General features: G+C 34.8%; 1 protein-coding gene across 10 annotated transcripts in view; it reads left to right on the top strand.

The window, feature by feature from the left end:
* ABI2 (abl-interactor 2) overlaps positions 1-24,235 on the top strand; it is a 76,100-nt gene that overhangs the window by 37,725 nt on the left and 14,140 nt on the right. The window contains exons 3-9 of one of the 10 annotated variants that reach the window (XM_004674366.2): positions 303-479; positions 7,508-7,605; positions 10,293-10,439; positions 11,143-11,267; positions 12,498-12,680; positions 16,529-16,687; positions 23,321-23,407. In XM_004674366.2, the coding sequence (XP_004674423.1) occupies positions 303-479; positions 7,508-7,605; positions 10,293-10,439; positions 11,143-11,267; positions 12,498-12,680; positions 16,529-16,687; positions 23,321-23,407 (976 nt within the window). Of the gene's footprint in view, positions 1-302; positions 480-1,919; positions 1,938-7,507; positions 7,606-10,292; positions 10,440-11,142; positions 11,268-12,497; positions 12,681-16,528; positions 16,688-23,320; positions 23,408-24,235 lie in introns of all 10 variants that reach the window. The other 9 variants (XM_012726701.1, XM_012726698.1, XM_004674367.2 and 6 more) reach the window with 9 other exon arrangements.

The raw sequence follows: 24,235 nt of genomic DNA, 5'->3' as shown, positions 1-24,235 counted from the left end.
AAAATTTTAATTCCATGTTTTATACACATCATGACATATATATCTTTAGACTTTTCAATTATTAAAAAATGGAAACACCACTCTTAACTTTTGGGCTGTATAAAACAACATTTGGTCTTTAGCCACAGTGTGCCAACCCTTTCTTTAGTCCCAAGATGGAGAAAATTTAGCAGTTGTGTGTTAAGAGTATGAATTATAATTGTAATCATATTTGTGTAATCGTATAAGTCTTTGAACATCTGTATTTGGGTTTTTCTGGATATTAGAATTGTACATTTTTGGGTTGTATTTATATTTTGCAGACTGTTGATATTCATAAAGAGAAAGTTGCAAGAAGAGAAATTGGTATTTTGACTACTAATAAAAACACTTCAAGGACACATAAGATTATTGCTCCAGCTAACCTTGAAAGACCAGTTCGTTATATTAGAAAACCTATTGACTATACAATTTTAGATGATATTGGACATGGAGTAAAGGTAAGGACAACTTCTGTCAAGTTTTTGAGAGCAATAGAACTCTTTAGAAAGAAAACTTTCATTTTTTTTTCCTTTCCTAGAAGACAAAGTTTTGGTCCCCTTGTGGTTTTAATAACCCCTTATTACTGTAAATGATTTTATTCTTCCTGCAGCTTCTTGGTGCTAGGTTTTCAAGTTTAACACATTTATCTTTAAATTGCATTTGCTTAATCAGTTATCATCTTAGTTCACATAAATTTGGTAAATAAATAAAAGTGGTATAATCTCATTAAAAATTAAGTATTACCTTATCAACATTTTTTTTCAGCATACTTTTGGATTTAGTTTTCAGAAAGAACTTTAAAACAATCCAGTACTTTGAATTTTTCTAAAATAATTTTATATTAACATTTGAGTGGAAATAGTGTCAGTGAAGGCAATGAGTAAATTAATATTTCCATTGCTTTGAATATAGGCTGTTAGATATTTTGGCTATGTTTTACAATGTTTTTGGGTGTCTGCTGTATATTTAAAATACCATACCAAAAGCATATACATTTGTTTTAAATTGGTTTTTGTACTGAAGAAAAATTCAGAGCTTCAGCTAAATATTAAACTATTTAAAATTTGCATTCCATCAGTGATTTGAAAGACAGTGATTAATCAGATGTGTCTTTGAATAAATATGTGCCTGTAGTGAAACAGTATAATTCATATAGTTGATTTATGTGTAATGTAAGGAAATTTAGATTAAAAAAACCTTACACTAATATGACTAGAAATCCATTAAATCTAAATTTAAGGTAGATCTAGGTAAAATAAAATAGTAGTATAGATTTTAAAAAATTCTTTTTCTTCCTCAGTTTCTATATATGTGATATTTCTAGAATATGATGTTTAATTTTATAATTGACATTTACATGCATTTAAATTACTAATTAGAGCATATTAAAATGGGCTGTGTAATTGGTTGGATAACTTAATAACTCAGATTTACTCTTGGGAAAATCTGTATTCAAGAATAACAACTACTAATAAGAAATTTAATATTGTCATGACAAAAAAAGTACTTAGCATATAAAATATATTTGTGTTTACTTTCTTATATAGTAAAAAAGGTGATTTTCTTTTTCTCTTTAACTTAATGTTACTCTTTTGGGAAATGTAGGTCCTTTGTTTGGATTTGAGTGTTTGGTGGGGAGGGGGGTTCATCAATGAACATATCTTTAATAAAGTTTTTTAATGCAACGGTGTCATAATTTCATCAGAATAAGACTCCTGTTCATGACACATTCTGCTTTAACCACTCTTTCTATGACCTACTGAAACATTATTTTTTAATGCTAATGCTTAACTTGTTTTTTCTTTTTGTTTTTCCTTTCTCTTCACATCCTGAAGTTCCAACTAACCTTTCAATGCTTTTTTCCTTACCTCTTTTATTTGCTCCATTAATGCATTAAGTGGTTGCTTAGATTTAAGGTAAGAGATTCCAGGGCTGGATTTCCATTCTTTATTCTTATATAGAATATTACATATGGGGAGTAAAGAGTTATTTGGCACTTGTTTAAAAAAAAAAAGAAAGTAATTCTTAGTATTTTCATCATGCAATTTTGTGGTATCTCCATGTTCCAGTAGGGCAGTTGTTTTTGTTTGTTCACTGCCCTATACTCTGTGCCTAAAACAGTGTCTGTCATACAATAGGCACTTAGTATTTGTAGAATAAATGGTTATTTTGTAATACTAATATATTTTGTAAAACTGATATATAAGTTATCTATTATAAGATGTCATTATGGAATAAAATGAGCTGGATTTTTGAAAATGTAGAAATTCTGTTATGGCTTGGAGGGCCAACTGTTGTGCTTAATTTAACCCTCCCCTGTGTAATAGCCTTTTTATTCTATAAATGGTGTGCTTTCTTAACACCTTGGTACCATTGTGTCTTTATTGCTTCACTCATCAATACAAAATAATTGAGAAGCAAAACATATTCAAGGTGTTTTTAAAGTTGCAGTATCATGTATTTTGCAAAAGAAATTAAAACTAGTTCTTTTTTAATATTACTAGATAAAAAATATAATCAGCATAATCTCACTTTGAGTTTTTCAAACTAAACAGTACTTAACATGTAAAATGTCAAAAGCTCATGACACTGTTGAACAAAATATAAGTCAAGAATTAGAGGTAATAGGCTCTCCCTGTTGGCTCAGTGGGTTAAAGCACAGCACTGAGAGGCTAAAGCCACTTCAGCATGAGTTTGGTCCCCACCCTGGAGGAGATCCACATGGTGCAGCAGACCTCTCCTGACCTGCCCACTGCTCCCCTCAGCAGTGAACTTCATCAGTCAGTTCTGCCTGTTCTGCTACCTACTCTGTCTCTTGTGAAGTCTCTCACCACCCCTGCACTTCTGGCCTGTCTCTCAGTTCTGTATGCATAAGTAAATAAATCTTTAAAAAAAAATTTTAGAGATAATAGCATATACATGTTCTAAACCAACATTAACTTAAATAATTTAAATTTAAGAATTATTGCTACTACTTTTATTGTTGCGGAAACATTTTTTTAAAAAAAGATTTATTTATGCATACAGAACTGGGGTGTAGGTCAGAGGTGTGGGGGGATCAGAGGATCCACCAGAGACAGAGTAGGGAGCAGAAGAGGCAGAACTGATGAAGTTCACTGCTGAGGGGAGCAGTGGGTGGGTCAGGAAAGGTCTTCTGCACCATGTGGGTCAGTTCTGGGGTGGGGATCAAACTCATGCTGAAGTGGCTTTAGCTTCTTAGTGCTGTGCTTTAACCCGCTGTGCCACCAGGGAAGGCCCCGTTGCAGAAACATTTTAGTATTTTATAGAATTAATTTTAAATGATAAGTATATTAAAGAAGCCCATGAAATAGAATGTTATTCATAGCATTTTTACCAACTGAGCATGCATTTTATTTTTGTTTTTTTCCTTAGCTGAATTTTACTTTTTTTTCCAGATACATATTTTGTCAAATACCCTGTTTGTTATGTCTTTAGTTTAGAAAGTGAGAACAAGAAAAGATGACTGAATCATTAAGTACCTACTAACCATGGCTTCAGAAATTTCAACTTTATGGTAGAGAGAGAGATGACTAAAAGAACCCAGGCAAATCTGCTTCTTGTGTTGTGGATCGGAGTATTGGCTCTAAATCTCCAGTCTTGGTGAACAAGGCAGGTAGAAATGTGAGGAGATTCCTTTTGTGTAAAGGAGCTAGAAATAGTCCCAAATCAGCAAAGTGGCTTCCTTGCCTCTTTTCTCATACAGTTTGTATTCAAATTTTGACTAGTGATCTGTTAATCTCTAAAGAAATAGACATGCACAGAAAGATCAACTGAGGGAAAAATATATAGAAATCTACCAGCCCTTTTCCTTTAAAACTTAAGCAATCTCATGTTTGTTTCCTCCAAATCCTGATTCCTTCTTTACCTTTTTAGGTTCAGTATCAATTCTATGTGAGAGCTTGGCTAAAATGAGAGGCTTTTAGAATGATTTAACAAGGAAAGATACTTGTATCAGACTCCTTAACATCTTTGTCCTTTTGCACTAAAAAGCTTCACTCCTGAGTACTGTGGCTCTGTATAGATGCTGCTGTTACATCTGGGTGAAGTTGACTGGGTGAGAAGAGTACTGTTCTAGTTCATCCTGGAACCTAGACTGTGCTAGTGTTTTTTCTTCCTTCTCTATAAACTTGTGGAAAAAGTTAATAATTTTGGGTGGGTGAAAAAATAGAGCAAAAAACAGGATATAGTAAATACATATTTTTTTATTCTGGTGAAAACATATGGTAATTGGCCCTCCCTGGTGGCGCAGCAGTTTAAAGCACAGCACTGAGAATCTAAAGCCACTTTCCAATGAGTTCGATTCCCGCCTGCCCCAGAGGTGACCACATGGTGTTGCAGACCTCTCCTGACCCGCCAGCTGCCCCCCTCAGCAATGTACTTCGTCAATCTGCCTGTTCTGCTCCCCACTCTGTCTCTGGTGAAGCCTCTTGCTGCCCCTGAGCCTCTGGCCTGTACCCCAGTTCTTTATGTACAAATAGATAAATCTTTTAAAAAAAGAAAAAGAAAAAACATACGCAATTTTGGGAAGTTTGATTAATGGAATAAATTTAACATATTAAGGTAGAAAATAGTTAAAGAAAAAATGTAGAGTGTAAAAAGGACTATAAATGATAAGATAGTTTAATGGTTTCCCAGCTGAGCTTGGAGACCTATGAGTTACAGCAAATGCCCTAGAGTCTCCTGGTGTTTGATAGGATTATCTAAAAAACTGAACCTATTAATTTCATCAGCTCTTCTTGAACTCTGCGTTTACCCTCATTAACTTTTGTGCCTTTCAAACAGTCCCCAACAGCAAATCCTTTTTCAGGACCAGAAACATGGGATTTAACTCAGAAGAGCTCAAACTTCATTCTTGAAAGTTGAATTCTTAACATTTTATACAGCATGCCTTACTGGTGTTCATTTGGTTGTTTTTCATCTGAAAAAAGTTTTTTTAGTTCAGCTGATAAATTATAAAGTTTACTTATAGTTAAGACTTTTGAAAACAATATGGTGATACTATTAGAAAAGAGGTATAAAGAGCTAATATGTAGAATGTCATATTGGAGATGTTTTAATATATACCTTAGGCTTTATAAAAGAGGTACCTTGACCTGGAGTAGCCTTCCCCTCATCTATTTTACTAATAGAGTTGTAAGACACTGTTCCTCTTGTATTTTAAAGTGGATTTTTCCATAAAGGAGTAAAGTTAACACTAATGAAGCTAAAGTTAAGTACTTCTCAAGTAAATGTTCAGATCAACAATAGTACAGGCTTCTGAGCGCTTAATGTTATATTTTAACTGAACTTTATATAAGCAGATTCTAAGTGGTTAATGAGAAAGGTTTAGGAATATAACATTTGAAAGTTTTGCATTTTTAAAAAAAATCGACTTTGAAGTATTGAATAACTCTTTAGCTTAATATCATGGTAGTACACTATCAGTAAAGTATTAAAGTATGGATTATTTGAATATTTATAGGGATTTTGGATATGTATATTACTTTGGGATAGCTCAGAAGACTTAGAAGATACTGCAATTTAAAAAATATACCTTACATGCCAAAACCTTAATTCAAATTTGGAAACTTATTTTCAAGTATTTTAGCTGTTCCATGTATAGAATAAAATTCTCTTATACTCTTTTTCTATCCTTGTTCCTTCTCCTTCCTGTTTTTAGCAAATTGATAGTTTATAGTGTTTGGTTCACCAACTTCTACCTCATCACTTAAAGTAACTTTGGGTTTTATGTTGTTTAAATGTAAGGTTGAGCTTAAAGGACTTTGATTACTACTTTAAAAAATATTCTGGTATCATAAATTAAGATTTACAAAGTTATTATTTGTCATATTCTAAAATTTTCCTCAAATGTGGATTGACTTTTTAAAAAAGTTCTGTCATTTTCATTTTATTAGTAAACCCTCTCCTTATTAATGAGGGGTAGAGCGAGGATAAGTTAATCTTTATTCTTATGATAACTACTTTGTTTTGTATTTATTGTTTAAAAATAGTCTCAAAAGTATTGCAGATAAATGCTTCACTTTAAAAATATAGACATTTCAAAGATCATTTTAAATCTTTATTTAATTTGTCATTAAAGATTGTTTTAACATCACACACAACTTGTTCACTGGACTATTCATTTGAAGAGTTTGTTTCTTGACATTATTTATTATTTATTGCCTGTTCTGATAACAAATAATATTTTAGGATTTAAAGATTCCATTTAAGCCAAATTCCATTTTGACAGCCTCAGTACTCTGTATACAATTATGATTTGTTTTTCTTAATGTTGATAATTTGAAACTATAAATGTATTCTGATTTCAGTTGGGAGTAATGTCTTACAGTTTTCATTTTACAAGTATAATTTGAATAGACATATTCTTATTAAAAAAGCTAAGATCCTCTTTTGTAGTGTTTTACAATCCAGTATAATAGGGATTTAAAATAGGCTTAGGTGTGAGTCTACATGGTGATCATTAATTAACCTTTACCCATTGGTAATCTCAAGTAATTTGAGGTAATCTCAAATAAAATGAGGTTGCATTTAAGATATATTTGTGAATGAGTTCTCTTACCTTATCAAGATAACCAGATATGTAGAACTTTTTTATAAAAGTGCTAAGATGCTCCTTTTGTGGCATACTTGTTTCCAGATAACCCAACTTTCCTACACTTATATTTTTGGTTGGGGATAGAGTTGTGAGGAGTCATGGACTCCTGATTTAGGACTGTACTCTGTCTTTCCATACCTTCATTAATTTTCATTTTGGGCCTGAGTGGATCTGATTCCCACTGAAACTATGACATTGGCAGTGGCCCATATACTGCTCACAGTTGAATGGATTACCTCACCCCTAACTTCCTGATTCAGATGTCTAGGAATATTCTTAACTTCTGGCAGTTTTCAGGTAGGTGATTCCTTCAAAAGGGAACATTAAGAAAATGACTTGTAAAGCTGATCCACAATTAGCTTAAAAAACATTAAGTTTTCTGTTTACCTTACAATTTATTTTACATTTTAGTTGCAGTGCATCAAAACTTTTATTTGGAAAACATGAATTTTGTTTTTTATGATATACTCGGCAAAAAATTGCATAAAGGCATTATTTCTGATTTACTTTTTATTAAGACTAAAGTTTTATAGTTATCCTACTTAATTTTAATTGAATGAAATTGTATCAAGTATTTTAACGAGTGATCTGTTGTATCAAATAGTCTAAACCAGTGATCTGTTGGTGTGATGGCCCAATGGCAAATAAGTCTTTGCATAAAGTTTATATTCATTTGAAATCTCATGTTAGGAAGAGTCCTTTGAGTACAACTGGAATAAAAGTAGAGTAGAAATTGCATATAAAATGCATGGCCTCTAATTATTTTTCCTGTTTAAACCTTCCCCATCTTTGTTAAATGGCATAACATTTCCCAAAAATACTATTTGGCTTCGCGACATACAATTTGAGTTTTCCTCAAACATTTTTTAGGTGAGTACCCAGAACATGAAGATGGGTGGGCTGCCTCGTACAACACCTCCAACTCAGAAACCCCCCAGCCCCCCTATGTCAGGGAAAGGGACGCTTGGGTGAGTATGTAACTAAGTAATAATTCAGAACCATTTCATATATTGTATGAAAACTAAATACTATATATACATTATTTTTCAGTATTTGAAAATGAATGTTTTCTTCTTAGGGTTATCTTTTTGTACATAATTTTCCCTTTTCCTGGGAAACAGTTTTGTACTTTTTAAAGATTTTGTTTAGAATTAATTTTTCTAATGAACTTTAAAGTCTTAGCTGAAGTCCTTGGTTTATTATAAATGATAATCCCGATTTTCTGAAAAAATTTTAGGGTCTTTGAAACTACAGCTGACTGTTGTGCGTATGACTATTCTGAAAGATGCTGTATGGATTATCAAATTCTGTGTCTCCTATGTCATTTTCAGATTTTGGAGCTTTAACTTGGTCCTATAGATTTGGGCTTTGGATTTGGCTTTTGTCAGGATCAATTTATATTAAAGCGTGATGTTTTTTCTTCTGTGGCTTTATGTTTTAAAATTTTAGTTAAAAAAAAATTTAGTTCATCATAATTGAAATTTGTGAGTAAGCATAATAGAGACCAGAAGCCAGGTTACTAAAATTGTGATCCATCTCTGCTCCTGTTCTGTAGTCTTCCATTGTCAGTCTTTTAGCAGTTTAGTTTTTTCATCTGTAAAAAGGGGGTAATATTTGTCTTATTCTAACTTTCAGAGCCACTGTACCATGAATTGGATTTTTAAAAAATGTGTAAAAGACAGACAAAATATTTTGATACAACCATTGGCTTTATGATATATACCTAAAAGTACTTAAACAATACTATTTGGCCCCCTCACCAAAAAACAACCCATAAAACCCCAATCAAGCGCTATGGATCAAGACTGGGCCAAGATGAGTTGAGATGTAAGTTAAGAATAATGCTGTAAGAGGAATTATAGTTAACACAGAAGCAAAAGAAGGAAAATTAATCTAGTCAGGAATAGGATGATTTTTATTCAGTCTAGATTCAAGAGGAAAGAACTAGAGGATGAATATGATTTAAACTGCAAAGGTAGAATGTGGATGACATTGTTGGGTATAATTGTGCAAGAAAGTAAGACAGTATTCCCCCCGCCCCCATGGAATATCTACATTTCTACCATGCTTGGTTCTTAACAAATTTTGTTAAGTCTTAAATCAGGAATGTTAGCAAGATAATCCACTGTGCTCCCTAGCCAATTAAACTGCTCTCAAATTTTGAAGATTTACTTATAGTATATTAGTTTTCTTTGTGTTTTAGTAAGGATTCTACAGGACTTTTAATTGCTGAGTGCTACAAGCTGGCCTATGGTCACACTGTTTTGTACACTTTGCTTACTATGCTAGGTCTCATATTTTGTTCCTCTATATCTTGAGTTTTACGATGTATTTATCATTGCCTTCATTGTAGAAAGCTCAAATGGCAAAGATTTTTTCATGGTCGGAGCAGAATATTTTTGAAAATTTGTTTCCTACCTTGTTTTTTTCCGTATTTACATCATAATTTCAGAGCTGCTGTTAACCTCCTGCTCAGTACTTTAAATCCAAGGTCCGAGCCTTCATTTTTCTTCCTTTGACTTAGTGTCTAGAGTCCTTTATTTTAGTTGTTAAAGTACATGTATGTTTAAGCAAGCATATTTTGAGGGTAGTAGAAGGATGGGATTGGTGCAAAGTTATCTCATCCAAAAATCAATGGACTATAATTTATTAGCCCAAGAGAGTAATATTTAAAGGATTCTTGGGAACTTTTTAGAAAGTGGCTTATTGAGAAATAAGTGAGCAATGTCTTTTCGGGAAAAGAAAGCTCTTTCACATCTTGAGAATCTGATTTTTATTCTTTTAAAAACCAGAATCTCATCTACAGAATGTCAGTCTCATGTCAGTTGAGTATCATTATCCTTAAAGAACTTTTGAAATTCAAGATCAGAACTAATTTAATAATCACTAATATTCCAGTGTGTATTCTGTTCCTATCATATATATTTTTTATTCTCGTTCTCTTTCTTTAGCGGGAAATTGTGAGACACAAGAAAATACGTTAATAAAATCTTGTTTTGCACTTAATCATTTAAAGTAAATAAAGTAAGAAAAACTTGTGTGGCTTTTTTCCTCCTGTCCCTTTTAAATCTTGAACTCTGAGCAGGGAAACCAGGTAGAGTTGGAGAAGTGAGGTGAGGCTGGTAGGAGAGATCATCAAGTTGTGTGCTTGTGTGGACAGGTTTAATACAGTGAATACACAGTTTAATTTCTGTGTATTCACTGTGTAAAGGGAATTGTTAGGGCTGCTATTCATCATTAGTGTGGGAGCTGTGGAACAGAATTCTAAATTTATTTACCCTGTATTTAAATATTGTTGGTTAGGGAGAGAGGCCTGAGGAAGATATTAGTGTATTCATGCAGTGCAGTTGGGAAACTTTGACTTGGTACTGAAATAATTTGAACTCGTCAAAAGAAAAAAAGGTCTGGAGTGAACAAAATTGCATTAGTATGGGAAAATGAGGTTGGAGAACAAAAAAGAAAAAAAAAACACTACTCTTCAAAATCCTAACGATGGAAAAGTGATACTTAAGGAAAAGCTGAAATAGCTGGGTTATGTTAAAACACACTTCCTATCTCCTTACAAATTATAATTATATCGCACTGCTGGCAACTCTTTGAATTTTTTGTGCCGAAACTTGCTAATCACTCGATACATACGCTCTTCTTTTCGTAGGCGGCACTCCCCCTATCGCACACTGGAGCCAGTGCGTCCTCCAGTGGTACCAAATGATTACGTACCTAGCCCAACCCGTAGTACGGCTCCCTCGCAGCAGAGCCCTGTGAGGACAGCTTCTGTGAATCAAAGAAATCGAACGTACAGGTATTTTCTCTACCTCAGCACAAAGTGTGATGGTCATAGTACCATAAGTTGTTTAGATAACTTTCATTAAATCTCTCATTTTCCAAGCACTGAGTTCTTTTCCTCACTCTGCTCCCCCAAGCCTCATCTGATTCCACCTCTTTCTCCTCATGTTCTGATGCAACTTTGAACTGTTAGGAAGTTGGGAAAAAAAACAAACAAGCCAGAAACCAAGCATTACAACATCTAACCATCTCTACAAGATTAATAATTACAGTTGACCTGAAAAAATATGGATGAGATGTGGGAAATTTCAAGTTGGTTTTTTTTGGTGGAACTTTACAGATGAAAAACTATGTACAATAAGGTGTGAATATGGGATAGATCAGTCTAACAATTTGTTTAGGAATACTATCTTTATAATAAGATTTCTTCAGACAGGCATTAAACTGGAGTAAGAGAAAGTATTTTCTATGTGTTCAGCCTCTCTCCTTAGCACTTACATTTCTGGAGACATTTTTTTTTTTACTACATATTTAATGAAAGGTGGTCATAATAAGATTCTTGAAGTCAACTTTTTCTTCTGATAAAAATTTACATTTGAAGTGAAAGGCTTTTGAATTACTTTATTGTAGCTATATTCATTGCAGAAAATCTGGGGAAAGGCTGGTGATAACCTCATTACATATAAAGACTCATATTTTGGTAACTCTTATTTCTTTAGCAGCAGTGGGAGTAGTGGAGGAAGCCACCCAAGTAGTCGGAGCAGCAGTCGGGAGAACAGTGGAAGTGGGAGTGTGGGAGTTCCCATTGCTGTCCCGACCCCCTCTCCTCCCAGTGTCTTTCCAGGTAAAACATGTGCTGCTTCATCTTGGCTTGTCCTTCCTGAATTTGAATTCAATTCTGGTTTAATCACAGTAAACTGTTTTCATAAGCAGATCAATTTATTATTTATTATTTATTATTTTTTATCAAGACTATGTAAATTTATGCTCTGTTACTAGATTTCTGTGTTTGGTCCTGTGGCTCATTTGGTGTGTTGAGGTCTTAGGTACCACGTTGGGTTGAGTTTTATGTTTAATTCTAGTTAGTGTTACTAAGAATGCGTACATACTTTTGCACATGGTAGAGACTTGGTATGAGAATTATGACGCTAAGAAAGGATTGGACAAATGTAAAAATAATTTTGACAGTTAAAATTAGTTGACTGTTGAAGTTTAACAATCTCTGACATGCTAGCCTCTTCTCTCAGAAACAGAAAGTGTGCTTATTGAATCAGACACAGTCATTCATAATTTAGTTTTAAAAGAGTGGTTAAAAAAATTGAAGTTTCTTCAGACAGGGATTAAACTGAAGTAAAAGAAAATCATAAGTGTTCAGCGTCATTATCACTTAGTTCTAGAGAACGGTTTCTTCTTAATTTCCTTAATAAGGTGTAAAGATAGAAAATTCATATTTAACTTACAATAAAAAGTACAAGCTACTTAAAACAATTATTTTTTCACTGAGGTAACATTGGTCTACAATACTTGATATGATTTCGAGAAATAGGTTCCTACTCTTCAGATGTATGTGACCACACCATCCCCACCACCAAGGTGCCATAGTTCTACACCATAGATACCTTTTTTAAAGTCTGGAGAAAGAGAACCTTGTTTTTCCTAGATTCTTTTTTGCCTGATCTTTATGTCTGGAATATGTTTGTTTTCTGATTTTTGAAGTTCAAAAAGAACACTGTTCTTTTTTAGTGTATCATGTTTAGTTTGATATACTATTTATAGAATGTTATGCTAAAAATAACTGTAAAGGGAATAATTTTATTCCAGAGTAGCAGCTTTCAGGTAATAAGGAATGCTTACTTTTTATGAATTTAAAAATACGTATGTTACTCTGAGCATCTTGAATAACTTGCTAAAAACCCAATAATCCTTTAACATAGCCTTGTTCCTCTTTTTTTTTCTTTTTTAAGCACTCTTCTATTTGCGCACTGAGTATTTCACGTTAAGTTCTTTAATGCCTTCTAATCCTGCCTAATGGGACTGCCTCATTAATATTGCATCTTACTCCTCTTTCCTGCAGCCCCTGCTGGCTCTGCTGGTACTCCTCCCCTTCCTGCTGCTTCCGCACCTGCCCCTGCCCCTCTTGTGCCTGCTACTGTCCCTTCCTCCACTGCCCCAGATGCTGCTGCTGGGGGTGCCCAGGTCCTTGCTGATGGCTTCACTTCTCCTACTCCCCCTGCTGTTTCTTCCGCTCCCCCTGCAGGTAAGTATGGGCTTCTTCCTGGGCAGGCACATCCAGTCATCTGTCTTTTCTGTTCTTGGACCAATGGCTATATAATGTTTTGTGTTTGTGCTTTGTATTAAAAAAAAAACTCTGAGTACTAACTAGAAAATGGGATATGACCTAAGGGTAGAATTTCTGAAGAAATTGGGGTATAATTTCTCATAAGTTTTTCTTGCACATACTTTTTTTTTCTTTTTTTGCTTCTATTTGCTAGAGACCTGTAAATTTAGTATGGAGCCACCTTCTGTATAGTTTGAGAAGTTGTCGTTGGAATTATTGTTCATTAAAGGTTGTCATTAGTAAAATGAAAACTTTGATAATTTTAAGGTGTATTTTACAGGGCAATATTTACTACAATAGTTTGAAAATTTCTATGTATTATAACAGAATTTGTTGCTTATAGCAGCATTGGAAATACATAGATGATGAAATTTTAAAGGATTTCAGGTTACTTAAGGTTGACTGCTGATTTCATGTTTTAAATTTTCAGTCTTAACATTTATTTTGATGGGGAAGCAAAAGCTTAGTTGCTACAAAATGTGTTTGTGAAGTTAATGGTTGTTTAATTTAGTAAACAGATGCTTAACCTATTATAAAAATGTGTGTGTTCGGAAACATACCACCTTAGCTGCCAGTTGGTTTAGCTCTTCTGCTTAACCAAAGGTGTAAATGTTTTAAAAGATACTTAGGGCTAAAATGGATTTGGTTGGTGTTCTATGGGATAGCTTCTATAAAAGCACTTTTTAAGAAATGGTTTCAGGAGTGGGTAAATGCTAACTTGGGCTGATCTTTGATCTACAATAGCTCTGTTAAACCAGACCAGCTAGTCAGATACAAGAATCTCATTATACTTCTGCATCAGTAGTTAGGAGTGCATCCTGAAGTTGGTTGTAGACCCAAAAAGGACAAATCACTTCTTGTGAGAGACAACATTTAGCGCATTTAGATGCTGGTTCATAGGCAGCACTGAATAAATATTTGTTACGTGTGTGAATAATTATTGGGCTTTTTTTTTTTAACAAAAAGGTTAAAATACCTAAATAGTTTATATCAACATTTCTTTTTATATAGCATCTTTTGGAATCATCAAATACATTTTTCTTAATGTATAAATTACATAAATTTTTAGTGTGTAGTTCTGTGAGTTTTGACAAATGTATACAATGATGTAATCACAAATCAAGATGTAGCATACCACCGTCGACCCCAGATTTCATCCATCCCTGCTCTGGTCATTCATCCCCTCACTTCTAGTCTCTTGTACCTCCTTGACCTGTTTTTGTTGCTAGAAGTTTTGCCTTTGTTAGGATATTATGTTATTGGAAGCATGTGGTGTGTAGCCCTTTGGATTTGACTTTTTCATTCAGTTTATTTGAGATTTATCCTTGTTATGTGTTTTTTTTTTTTTTTTTAAATTATTATTGAACAGTCTTCTAGTGAATGAATGTGCTGCAGTTTGTTTATTCCTTTCCCAGTCGAGGGACTTTGGATTGTTTCCAGCTTGGGGTAATAACTGAATATAACTCCCATGAACATTTACACACAGACTTCTGTAAGCAGTCTCGTGTAAGCAAGTCTCATTTCATTTGGGTAGATAGTTAAGAATTGCTGGGTTGTGGGGTGAGTGTTTGAGAAGCTACCAAATTGTTCTAAAGTGGCTGTACAATTTTGCACCCTAATCAGTAGTGTCTGAAGTTTCCACGTGCTTCTCTTACTTGTTATCGCTTGATGATATTATGATATATTTTAAAAATGTAGCTGTTACAGTAGATGTATAGTAGTTTCTCGTGGCTTTGATTTACATTTCCCTAGTGACTGATGTTGTAGAATGTCTTTTCAAATGCGTCTGTTTTATCTTTGGTGAAAGGTCTGCTCAAATATTTTACTTCTCCTTATATTCCTTTTATACGGCTATTTTCTTGTTGTGTTCTTTTGTATTATGAATGTAAATCCTTTAGCAATTATGTCTTTTGCAAATATAATCTTCCATTTTGTGGTTTCTTTTTTCCTTAATGGTGTTTTTCAAACAGCAGTTCTTTAAGTCCCATTTTTTTTAATATATATATTTATTGTGGTTTTGGTGTACTATCTACAAACTTTACCTTATACTAGATCATAAAAGTTTTGTTCTGCTTTCTTTCTAGAAGCTTTTAGTCTTAGGTGGTAATTAAACTGTAGTTTTGTTTTCAACCCCAAACAAAGTAAATGCCTTATTATGATGTCAGTCGTCTTAATGTCTGAATCACTGAGAAGTGGTAGCTTGGAGCTTAGATTGGATCTCACATTATAAAATTTATAGTGGTGTTAACTATTAGATGTTTTTAACTTGATAATCCTAGGTTTGTGCTACTTTGTTGCTCATGAATTACTAAATGCCAATAACTTATATCCGGTGTTTCCAATGACATAAATTTACTTTAAATAATAGCATATTATGCTTTTACATTTTTATCATGTTTACAGAAACCTGACAGTGCAGTTTCTTTACACTTCAATACTCAAAGTTTCTATACACTATTGAGTTTCAGATTTTTTTTAAGATTTATTTATTTATGGATACAGAACTACAGAACTGGGGTACAGGCCAGAGGAGTGGTGGGTGAGAAGATTCACCAGGACAGAGTGGGGAGCTGAATAGGCAGATAGACGAAGTACACTGCTGAAAGGAGCAGCGGGTGGGTCAGGAGAAGTCTGCCATGCTATATGGGTCAGTTTCCTGGTGGGGGGATTGAACTCATGCTGCATTATTTAAAGTGCATTATTTCCTTTAAATAATGCAGTGCTTTAACTCATTGCACCACCAGGGAGAGCCTGAGTTTCAGATTTTAACACTGTCTTATATGTAAGAAGATTAAACTGTGTAGCAGATCTTAAATAATCTGAGTCCATGTGAATCCAAGTTTGAAATGTATGAAGTTCTTGAAGACCAGTTGTAGTCCTGTAAAACCATTTTACAGTCATGGTTAAGATAAAAAATTGTCAGGTGATTATTTTTCTTTCTTTTTTTTAATATTTAAAGAGTAAGTTTATTAGAGAGAGACAGGAGAGGAAAAGACACTTGCATAGGCACAAGCAGGCAGGAAGAGTTGGAAGGGACACATTTGCAGAGAGACACCTGAATGGTTGCAGGCAGGTGGTATTAGGAGAGCGGCCTCCACAGGAGGAGATACTGGTATGGTATAGGTCACAGGCAGGCAGGAGGCTGCTGCCCTGCAGAGAGTAGGTGGAAAGAAGCACCTGCATAGTCCTATAGGTGGGCAGAGGAGCGGCTGCCTATTTTTCCTTTTTTTAACCTCTTCTCCCTTTTATGTCTTCCTCCCCTTCCACTTACCCTTGGCTTCCTTCTGATCTCTTCTCACCCTCTTGCCACAAAGAGTATTTTCCTTTAAACTGGTTGTTAATTAAAATTACTATTTATTTGGCGTAAGACTGCTAATTAACTATTTGTCTTTTGCTTTCTCAAATGTTATCCTGAACTTGTTAGGTTTCAATCTTTAGTGATTTTTGGGAGGGAGAAGGGAAGGAAGTGAGTCATAAATTGTAATGATTTTGAAACTACCAAATCATTAACTTAATGAAAACATATTCGTAACCTCTTTAGATGTAACTTTTGCAAATCTAATTATACATTATTTATTTCCTGTTTTTGCACTTGAGTATGTCAGCTGAACAATAACTATTTCCTTGCATTGTTTGACAGATAGCAGTAAAGTTAGCTAACTATTGTTATTTTAAATAATCTTAGATTTAGGCATTGTACCTAAAATATTTCATTACCTTAGATAATTTTCTTTTAATACCAAGTTTATGTTCTGTCCTATTTCCAGGTCATCCTGTTCAGTTTTACAGTATGAATAGACCTGCTTCTCGCCATACTCCCCCAACAATAGGGGGGTCGCTGCCCTATAGACGCCCTCCTTCCATAACCTCACAAACAAGCCTTCAGAATCAGATGAATGGAGGACCTTTTTATAGCCAGAATCCAGGTTGGCTTTACTTTTGCATTCTTCAGTATATGTCTAATTAAAAGCTTTCAATTACAGAGAAAAAAAATTGATTACAAGTGCATAGCACATGATAGGTGATTATTACTACTTGTTGAATAAGTGGAAGAATGAATGTAGGATTGCCAATGCTATATCTTCCCGTTTTTGTTTGTTTGTTTGTTTGCTTGTTTTTAAGCCAATACATGGTTTTCATACAAAGTTGTAGAGTTTTTTTTTAAAGATTTATTTATTTGTGCATGTAGAACTGGAGTACAGGGGCGGTGAGAGGCTTCACCAGAGACAAGTGGGGAGCAGAACAGATAGATCGAAGAAGTAACACTGCTCAGGGAAGCAGCGGGCGGGTCAGGAGAGGTCTGCTGCGCCATGTGGTCACCTCCCGGGCAGGCGGGAATTGAACTCATGTGGAGGTGGCTTTTAGCTTCTTAGTGCTGTGCTTTAACCCGCTACGCCACCATGGAGAGCCCAGAGTTGTAGAATTTAACAATACCTTTTTAATGTGCTAAAGATCATTTGTTTTTAAAATAATACTATGGTGAACTTTATTTCCCTCTTACAAATAGTAGTGAAACTGAGAGTATATGAACAATATTTGTAACTGACAAAGGACAAGGATCTAACATTTTTAAAGCTACTTTATGCTAAGCAGTTAGACTGTCTTACTCGATTCTTACACCAAAGCTATGCTGGGAAAACTAAGACTTGCACATAAAGATCCAGATATAGCTGTCATCTTTCAGTTGCATCATACATGCAGAAAAAATAAATATGGCCCATTTGATATCGTACATTATCATTATTTTTGCTTCTTACTCAACATGCATAAGCAAATACTAGATTTTATGACTGTTGTGGATATGGTATTACAACTTGCTATTTCTCTCTGAATTTTTGCCAAGAGTCCAGTAAGCCTATGTAGGTATTATCACCTCTAATATTAGGGGAACTTTGGGTGAAACTTTGTTATATCTTTGGGAGTTATACAAGAGAAATTTGATCCTTCTCATACATAAAAACAATTTAAAGGATATTTTTATATTTATTATCAATTTGTTCTTATAATCTTGTGATCATTTTCACCAGGTGAGGAAACAGTGATATCAAATTAGTTTGGAACTTAGGTCATCTGACTGTCAAATTTAATGTTCTTTCTACTGTACTATCCTACTTACCTTCAGATAAAAAAAAAAAAAAAATTTAACCTCCGTATTCTTTGATTTGTCAGGAAAGAGGATGCCCACATTGTAAGTGCATGAGAGCCTAAGTAAGATTTTGTCAGTCTATTATATAGTCAAATCCTGGGAATAGTGCTCAGTAACAATTTGTTAAATGGGGGGATGGATCTTTATTCCATTATTCAAATGCCTTCACTGTTTGGGGTCTTTTTTGTAAGTTAAATTACACACACACATATGTAAGTAAGTCGTGCAAACTGTTTAACAATTGTCTGTTTTGAAATAAACTTACTAGACAGCTGCCTGTGGTTGCAGTTACTGATTTTTGACTATGCCATTCTTTTAAACTCTTTTTTGAGCTGAATTTTGATAAACTTGTCTTATTTATACATTCTCCTTTTAAATTAAGTGTTCCAGACCTATATCTGTATTGGTATTATTTTGTATCTAAAGGCATTTTTTTATTCTAAAATTTTAGTTTGCTAGATATGGCCCGTTTCATAGTTCTCCTAAAGATAAACTTTTCTCCTTGTACTTTTTCAAAGTCTAAAAATGAATTGCTTATGGCCATAAGCCCTTCCTTGTCCTTTTTCCTTACCTAGTTTTGAAAGAATGGTGTGGGTCCAAAATGAGCTACTTCCATAATGGAGCTGAGAGGTGGCTCACTGTCAACATCTTGGCACCCACTGTACTTAATTTACAAGCATAAGTATTTTATGCTTTGCACATGTATAAATCAAAATTTTAGTCTTAGAACCCTGTTGGTGGAATTTACGTGATGTTGAAGCACAGATTTAAATGTCTTAAGTACATTTTTTTTTAAAGATTTATTTATTCATACAGAACTGGGGTACAGGCCAGAGATGCGGAGGGTGAGAGGATTCACCAGAGACAGAGCAGGGAGCAGAACAGGCAGATCTACAAAGTATACTGCTGAGGGGAGCAGCGGGCGGGTCAGGAGAGGTCTGCTACACCATGTGGTCAGGTGGGAATCGAACTCATGCAGAAGTGGCTTTAGCTTCTTAGTGCTGTGCTTTAACCCGCTGAGCCACCAGGGAGGGCCTGAAAAGTTCTTTTTGCAAAAGTTAATAATTTGCAAATCAGTGCTCTGATCTACCTTTCTTTTAGACTATTCTATCTCTCTTGTATTACACTGGTTTGAACAATGGTCTCTGGTTTTGTTTTTGTTTTCCATTTTTAAAATAAGAAAATCAGTGGCTTCTCAAGTAGCTAACTTTCTAACTTAACAAAATCATCCCAGGTAGTATTTTATGAGCATAATTTTTACTGGTGGGGGCTTGACATGGATATGTGCTTCCAAACAAGTGTGCATATAAATTCAGAGAGGGCTTTTGTGAGAGAGAAATCCTCAGCACTGTTATATTTTGAGATTGAAAGGGCATTATAACACAGTAATTAAAATATGGAACACCCACTGCCTAGTGCCAAGTCCTAGGAGAAAACAATAATTTTCTAATAAAATTATTTCCGAAACAGTTACTGAAAGGAATACTTTGATTATAACGGAAACCCCTTTGGGCCTTATAGTTTCTTAAGCCTTCTAATTATTGTTCAGTAACTATACTCTTTCCATCAAGGGCGTCCCTTGATTAGAAGAAGTTAAGTACTTTAAATTACTTTTTCTAAGTTTCTGTCCATATTTCTAAGTTTCTGTCCATGTTTAGAAAATATTTCACTCTTAAATTACTTAAATGATTTCTTCACTGGAATGTAAAATATAAACAACCAAACTTGAATGGGTTATAAAATATGACCTCTAAAAGTGATATTTTTAGTGTATACTTTAGAAGTAGTATTTAGAGTGTTTTAATTTAATTTTCTCAAGTTACTTTAAAGCTGTAAAAGTAGGATATACAAGTTTCATTTTTTTCCAAGAGGCTCATTCCTCCTCCAGTCCCTCCACCCACAGTTCTTTCAGTTGGATATTTTAAAGCATTAAGCAGAAAAGATTATGCTCCAAGGGGTTTTATAAATAACCCAAAAAGTCATTCTGAAAGTCTGTACATTTCATCAGAACAGAGTCCTCCCATTTGGATTGCACACAGACCCTTTCACTGTTTACATCTATGTGTCTGCATGTTGCTGTTTGCATACAGGCTGTAGTTCTTGTCTGCTAACATCTCCATAAACTCCAGTTATCTGGTGAGCCTGTGCTTATACTTTACATTCCTCCCTAACTGTGTATTGTATTGGTGGTTATAGGGGAAATGTCTGTCATATGTGGAATCTGCTTAGCTAAGTGGAGTGAAAGTAAATTTATAGTTACGTCCTGCTCTCACCTGTTCATGAAACACCTAGGATGAGAGCTGATTATTGCACACAGTTCTTCACATCAGAATCTTGTAAGTTATCCCAGAAGAGTTCATATTCAGCTGTCACTGAGGAATATACATTTGGTCTAAGCTAGGGTATTCTGATTCATAGGAGTTACACACTCGAGAAAGAAAAATGCTATGATATTTGAATTAGTTTGGACCCCCATGTAAAAGATTTACCTTTGGAGGGGGGAAGTATTTGGGTGACCTTTGTCAACTATATGGCACTGCATTTTTAAACATGACTCAGGACTAGCTTTGAAAAAATTCTGACTTGTGCTGTTATAAAGTAATTCTGCTTAAGGAAATTTCAGGACTGCTTTTTACCTATGCTGCTTTTGGTGGTCTTTGAAAACCACTGTAATTCAGATTTTCTGTTTTAGAACTAGGTAAGATAGAAAACATTCATTTAAAAAAATAACCCTACCCACAAACAGACTCTAAGTTAAGGATCTATTTATTCCTTTTAAAGCTAAATAACAAGTAATTTTAAAAATTTGGATGAGAAACTGTGACTAAGGTGAATGATTTCTTAACATTTGTTTTACAGGGGATGTTGAGACAGGTGCTAACAGGAGCACATTCTATCTTAATGTGACCAGACATCTGCTTTCCTCTTTTCTCGTAACAGTCCCTGTCTGCAGGTGTTTATCTTTCATCTCTGCTACTAGCCCTGTTTTTTGTATCCTCGTCTTATTCCAGTGGAAACATGGGGGTCAGTGTGAATATATTATCAGTTATTGCACCCCACTAAGTAGGAGCAGACACACAACTTAAGAATTTACAACAAAGAAGTATGACCTTACCAAGAAGGTATCTTGGTATTTGTAACATTTTCTTTTACAAAGAAAAGTCTTACCAAGAGGTATCTTTTAAACAAATGTGTCCATTTGTAGGGTTTCACTACTGTCTAAAATTTAGATCTTTTAAAATAAATTTAGATTTAAAATATCCTTAAGTTTAGATGTTTTAGATATAGTCTTCAGGATGATCTGCTTAACTTTTATGTCCACATTGTATGTGGTTGGTTTCTAGACCACAGTTTTTTCACTGCCTGTCACTACTAGTTCTGTGCTTCTCAGTTTTTCTCACATACTATACCCAGCATCTCAGTAGCCTTCAGGATTTATACATCAGTCAGTTTTATACATCTTTATCATATACTATTTCTACCTGATCTACTTCTCAACGTGTTTATTTCCCTACACAACCTACCAAAGCTAGTGTGGTTTACGGTACCTACCTGAAGACCGTTAATGTAAAACTTGTCTGTTGCCCTTTCATGGTCACCAGGTGGCCTTAGTATCCTTGGTTGCTACGTATCAATAGTTTTTCCACACTATTACTACCTTTTTTAAATCTTATCTACTGTCTTGATTTTTTTTTTCCATATTGCCCTCAATGGTTAACTCTCTACATACTTTTTTTTTTTTAATCTTTGCGGTCACTTTGTAAAGTAGGTTGCATTGTCTCTTTTTTTTTTTTTTCTTTGAAGATTTTTATTTATTCATACAGAACTGGGGTACAGGCCAGAGATGTGGAGGGTGAGAGGATTCACCAGAGACAGATCAGGCAGATCTACGAAGTACACTGCTGAGGGGAGCAGTGGGCGGGTCAGGAGAGGTCTGCCACGCCATGTGGATCTCCTCCGGGGCAGACGGAAATCGAACTCATGTGGAAGTGGCTTTAGCTTCTTAGTGCTGTGCTTTAACCTGCTGCGCCACCAGGGAGGGCCGCATTGTCTCTTTTTCATATCACACTTAAAGGATGACACTCAAAGCAGTTCATAAATCTGCTGTCTGCTGTTCTGATGGCAAGAAAATGATAAGTCAGGCATTTGATGCTAGGCAACTTTAAAAGTCCAGTCTCTTTTTCCACTAAGGATTCTTTCACCTAACATAAGAATCTTCCCAATTTCATAAAGACTCGCTCACCTTTCCAGGTTTTGTACTTTCTCTTGGGGTATTTTTCACTAGTCATTGCACAGACATTATGGGGCTTGAGTGATCATTCTGTTTTAAAACCTTTGCCTTTAGTTGGTTCTCAGATTGTCTTGGATTTTCTGTCTTAGCCTTTATCAATACCACACCACCATTGTCATGCCATAGCATCACCATGGCCCTCACCACCACTACCAGCACTGCCACCATAACTGGGGAATTGCTTCAACTGTTGGGTTATGGTTGTTATTTTTTGTTTTTGGGTAGAATGTGACCTCTTTGAGGACAGTGATTCTTACTCATCTTTTTAGTTTAACTAGTCTTAACTGTAATATGTAGCTTAGAAAGAAGATGTGTACTATAGTTAAGCCTATTCTGAAGAAAACTAACAGAGTTACTCTTGGGAAATTGTTTGGAATGTACCTTCCGTGTATATTTACATACAGCTAACATTTGTTGCAGGCTTATTAGGCTCAATGCCAGCTATGTGCGATAGAGGAAAAGACACACTGGGTTGGGGAAGAATGATTTTAGTGAAGCCAGTGTTCTTCTTTAGGGCCAGAGAGGAAATGTATGCAGTACAGCAGGTGGTATGAAGTATGCTTATTAATATTGTAATGACATAGACTTGATGAGAATGATCTTGATATGTGTCTCTTAGGAGAGTGCTTGCTGCTTAGAAGGAAGTCGGTTAATATTGGTTTAATGAATGAAGGTTCAATTACTTTGTTACTGAAGTAGTGGAAAAGTACAAATTTAGAAGTTGGGATGCAATATTTCTCTTCTCTTATGTTGTCGAACCTTTACACTTGTAACCTTCAAGGTAAAATCCAGAAAACTAAATTATGGTAATCTAAAAAAATTCTTTTATTTGAGAAAACATGTTCTTGACTTGAAAAGATCAATTTGTCATTATGTTAGTGTAGATCTATATATGACAAATGCTTCCGATTGTAATTTTTTTAAAAATTTCCTTAGAACTCCCTCTAATACTTTGTTTTGTATCTTAATGAATTGTCCCTCAAAAGAGGGTCCTTAAGATGGCTTACAAAATGTTTATGAATAGTGGTTTCCTCCTGATATGTTCATTTTATTGTAATATCCTTTCCTTTTAATATAACTCGCCCTTATCCCTTATCCTCCACACCTTTTTTGTTTTTGCAGTATCTCTTGCTCCTCCTCCTCCCTCCATCCTACAGGTAACTCCCCAGTTACCTTTAATGGGATTTGTGGCCAGAGTCCAAGAAAATAGTAAGTTTATGTCTTCTTTATGCTGTAGACCAGATTGCAGGCATAAAAATGTCATTTACTTATGATTGGCTAAATAGTCATTCATTCATTCATTGATAACTTCATACTTCAGATATTTGAGTATTATGAACAAATCACTATGATCACATTAGTGGGATGGTAAAATAAATGAAGTTGTCTTCTTTCAAGTAACTTACAATCTGGTAATGAAGATACGACATAAATCTAAAACAAGGCACATGTAAGAAAAGAAAGATCTTGTGTAACTGAGGAGTGTTCATTAAATACCCTACCTTTTTCTCTGTCTCTGGGTTGCTCAAACAAGTAGTCTAATTTCCTGTCACCGGTATTTTAGGAATCTGACTGGCGTGGTCTGTGATTCCAGGTGTAAAAATGTCCATGCAGGGTGGTTCCGAAAGGGCCAAATTGCTGATTTGTTTTCCAAGTGACAGTGGATTGACAGTGAATTTGTGTTGGCCAGTGGTCTGATATTGAGTCATGTGGGATCATATAACTAATATTTTTGATACACTAAGTCTTCTCTAGGGATGTGTTAAGGCAGCTCAGGGGACTGACATTTATAGAACAGACCTGTCTGAGCGCCCAGTTAGGACCAGTGAAAACATTCTGCGTGCTAGATAATTTCCTTCTTGTGAGCAGTATGCAGGAGGAGCCACAACACAGTCATGAGGATGTATGTTGGACATGGCAACTGAACTAGGGGAATTGTTATTAAGGAAAAATTTAATGTTGTCAGACTGAAGTCAGCCAGTATCCATCTCGTAACTGGGATGGCTTCACAAAAGGCCGAGAAATACTTGCACTGTG

Source organism: Condylura cristata, unplaced genomic scaffold, assembly GCF_000260355.1.
Source record: "Condylura cristata isolate star-nosed mole 26May11 unplaced genomic scaffold, ConCri1.0 scaffold00002, whole genome shotgun sequence".
NCBI classification, from domain to species: Eukaryota; Metazoa; Chordata; class Mammalia; order Eulipotyphla; family Talpidae; genus Condylura; species Condylura cristata.
This window is presented reverse-complemented; position numbering and strand designations above follow the sequence as displayed.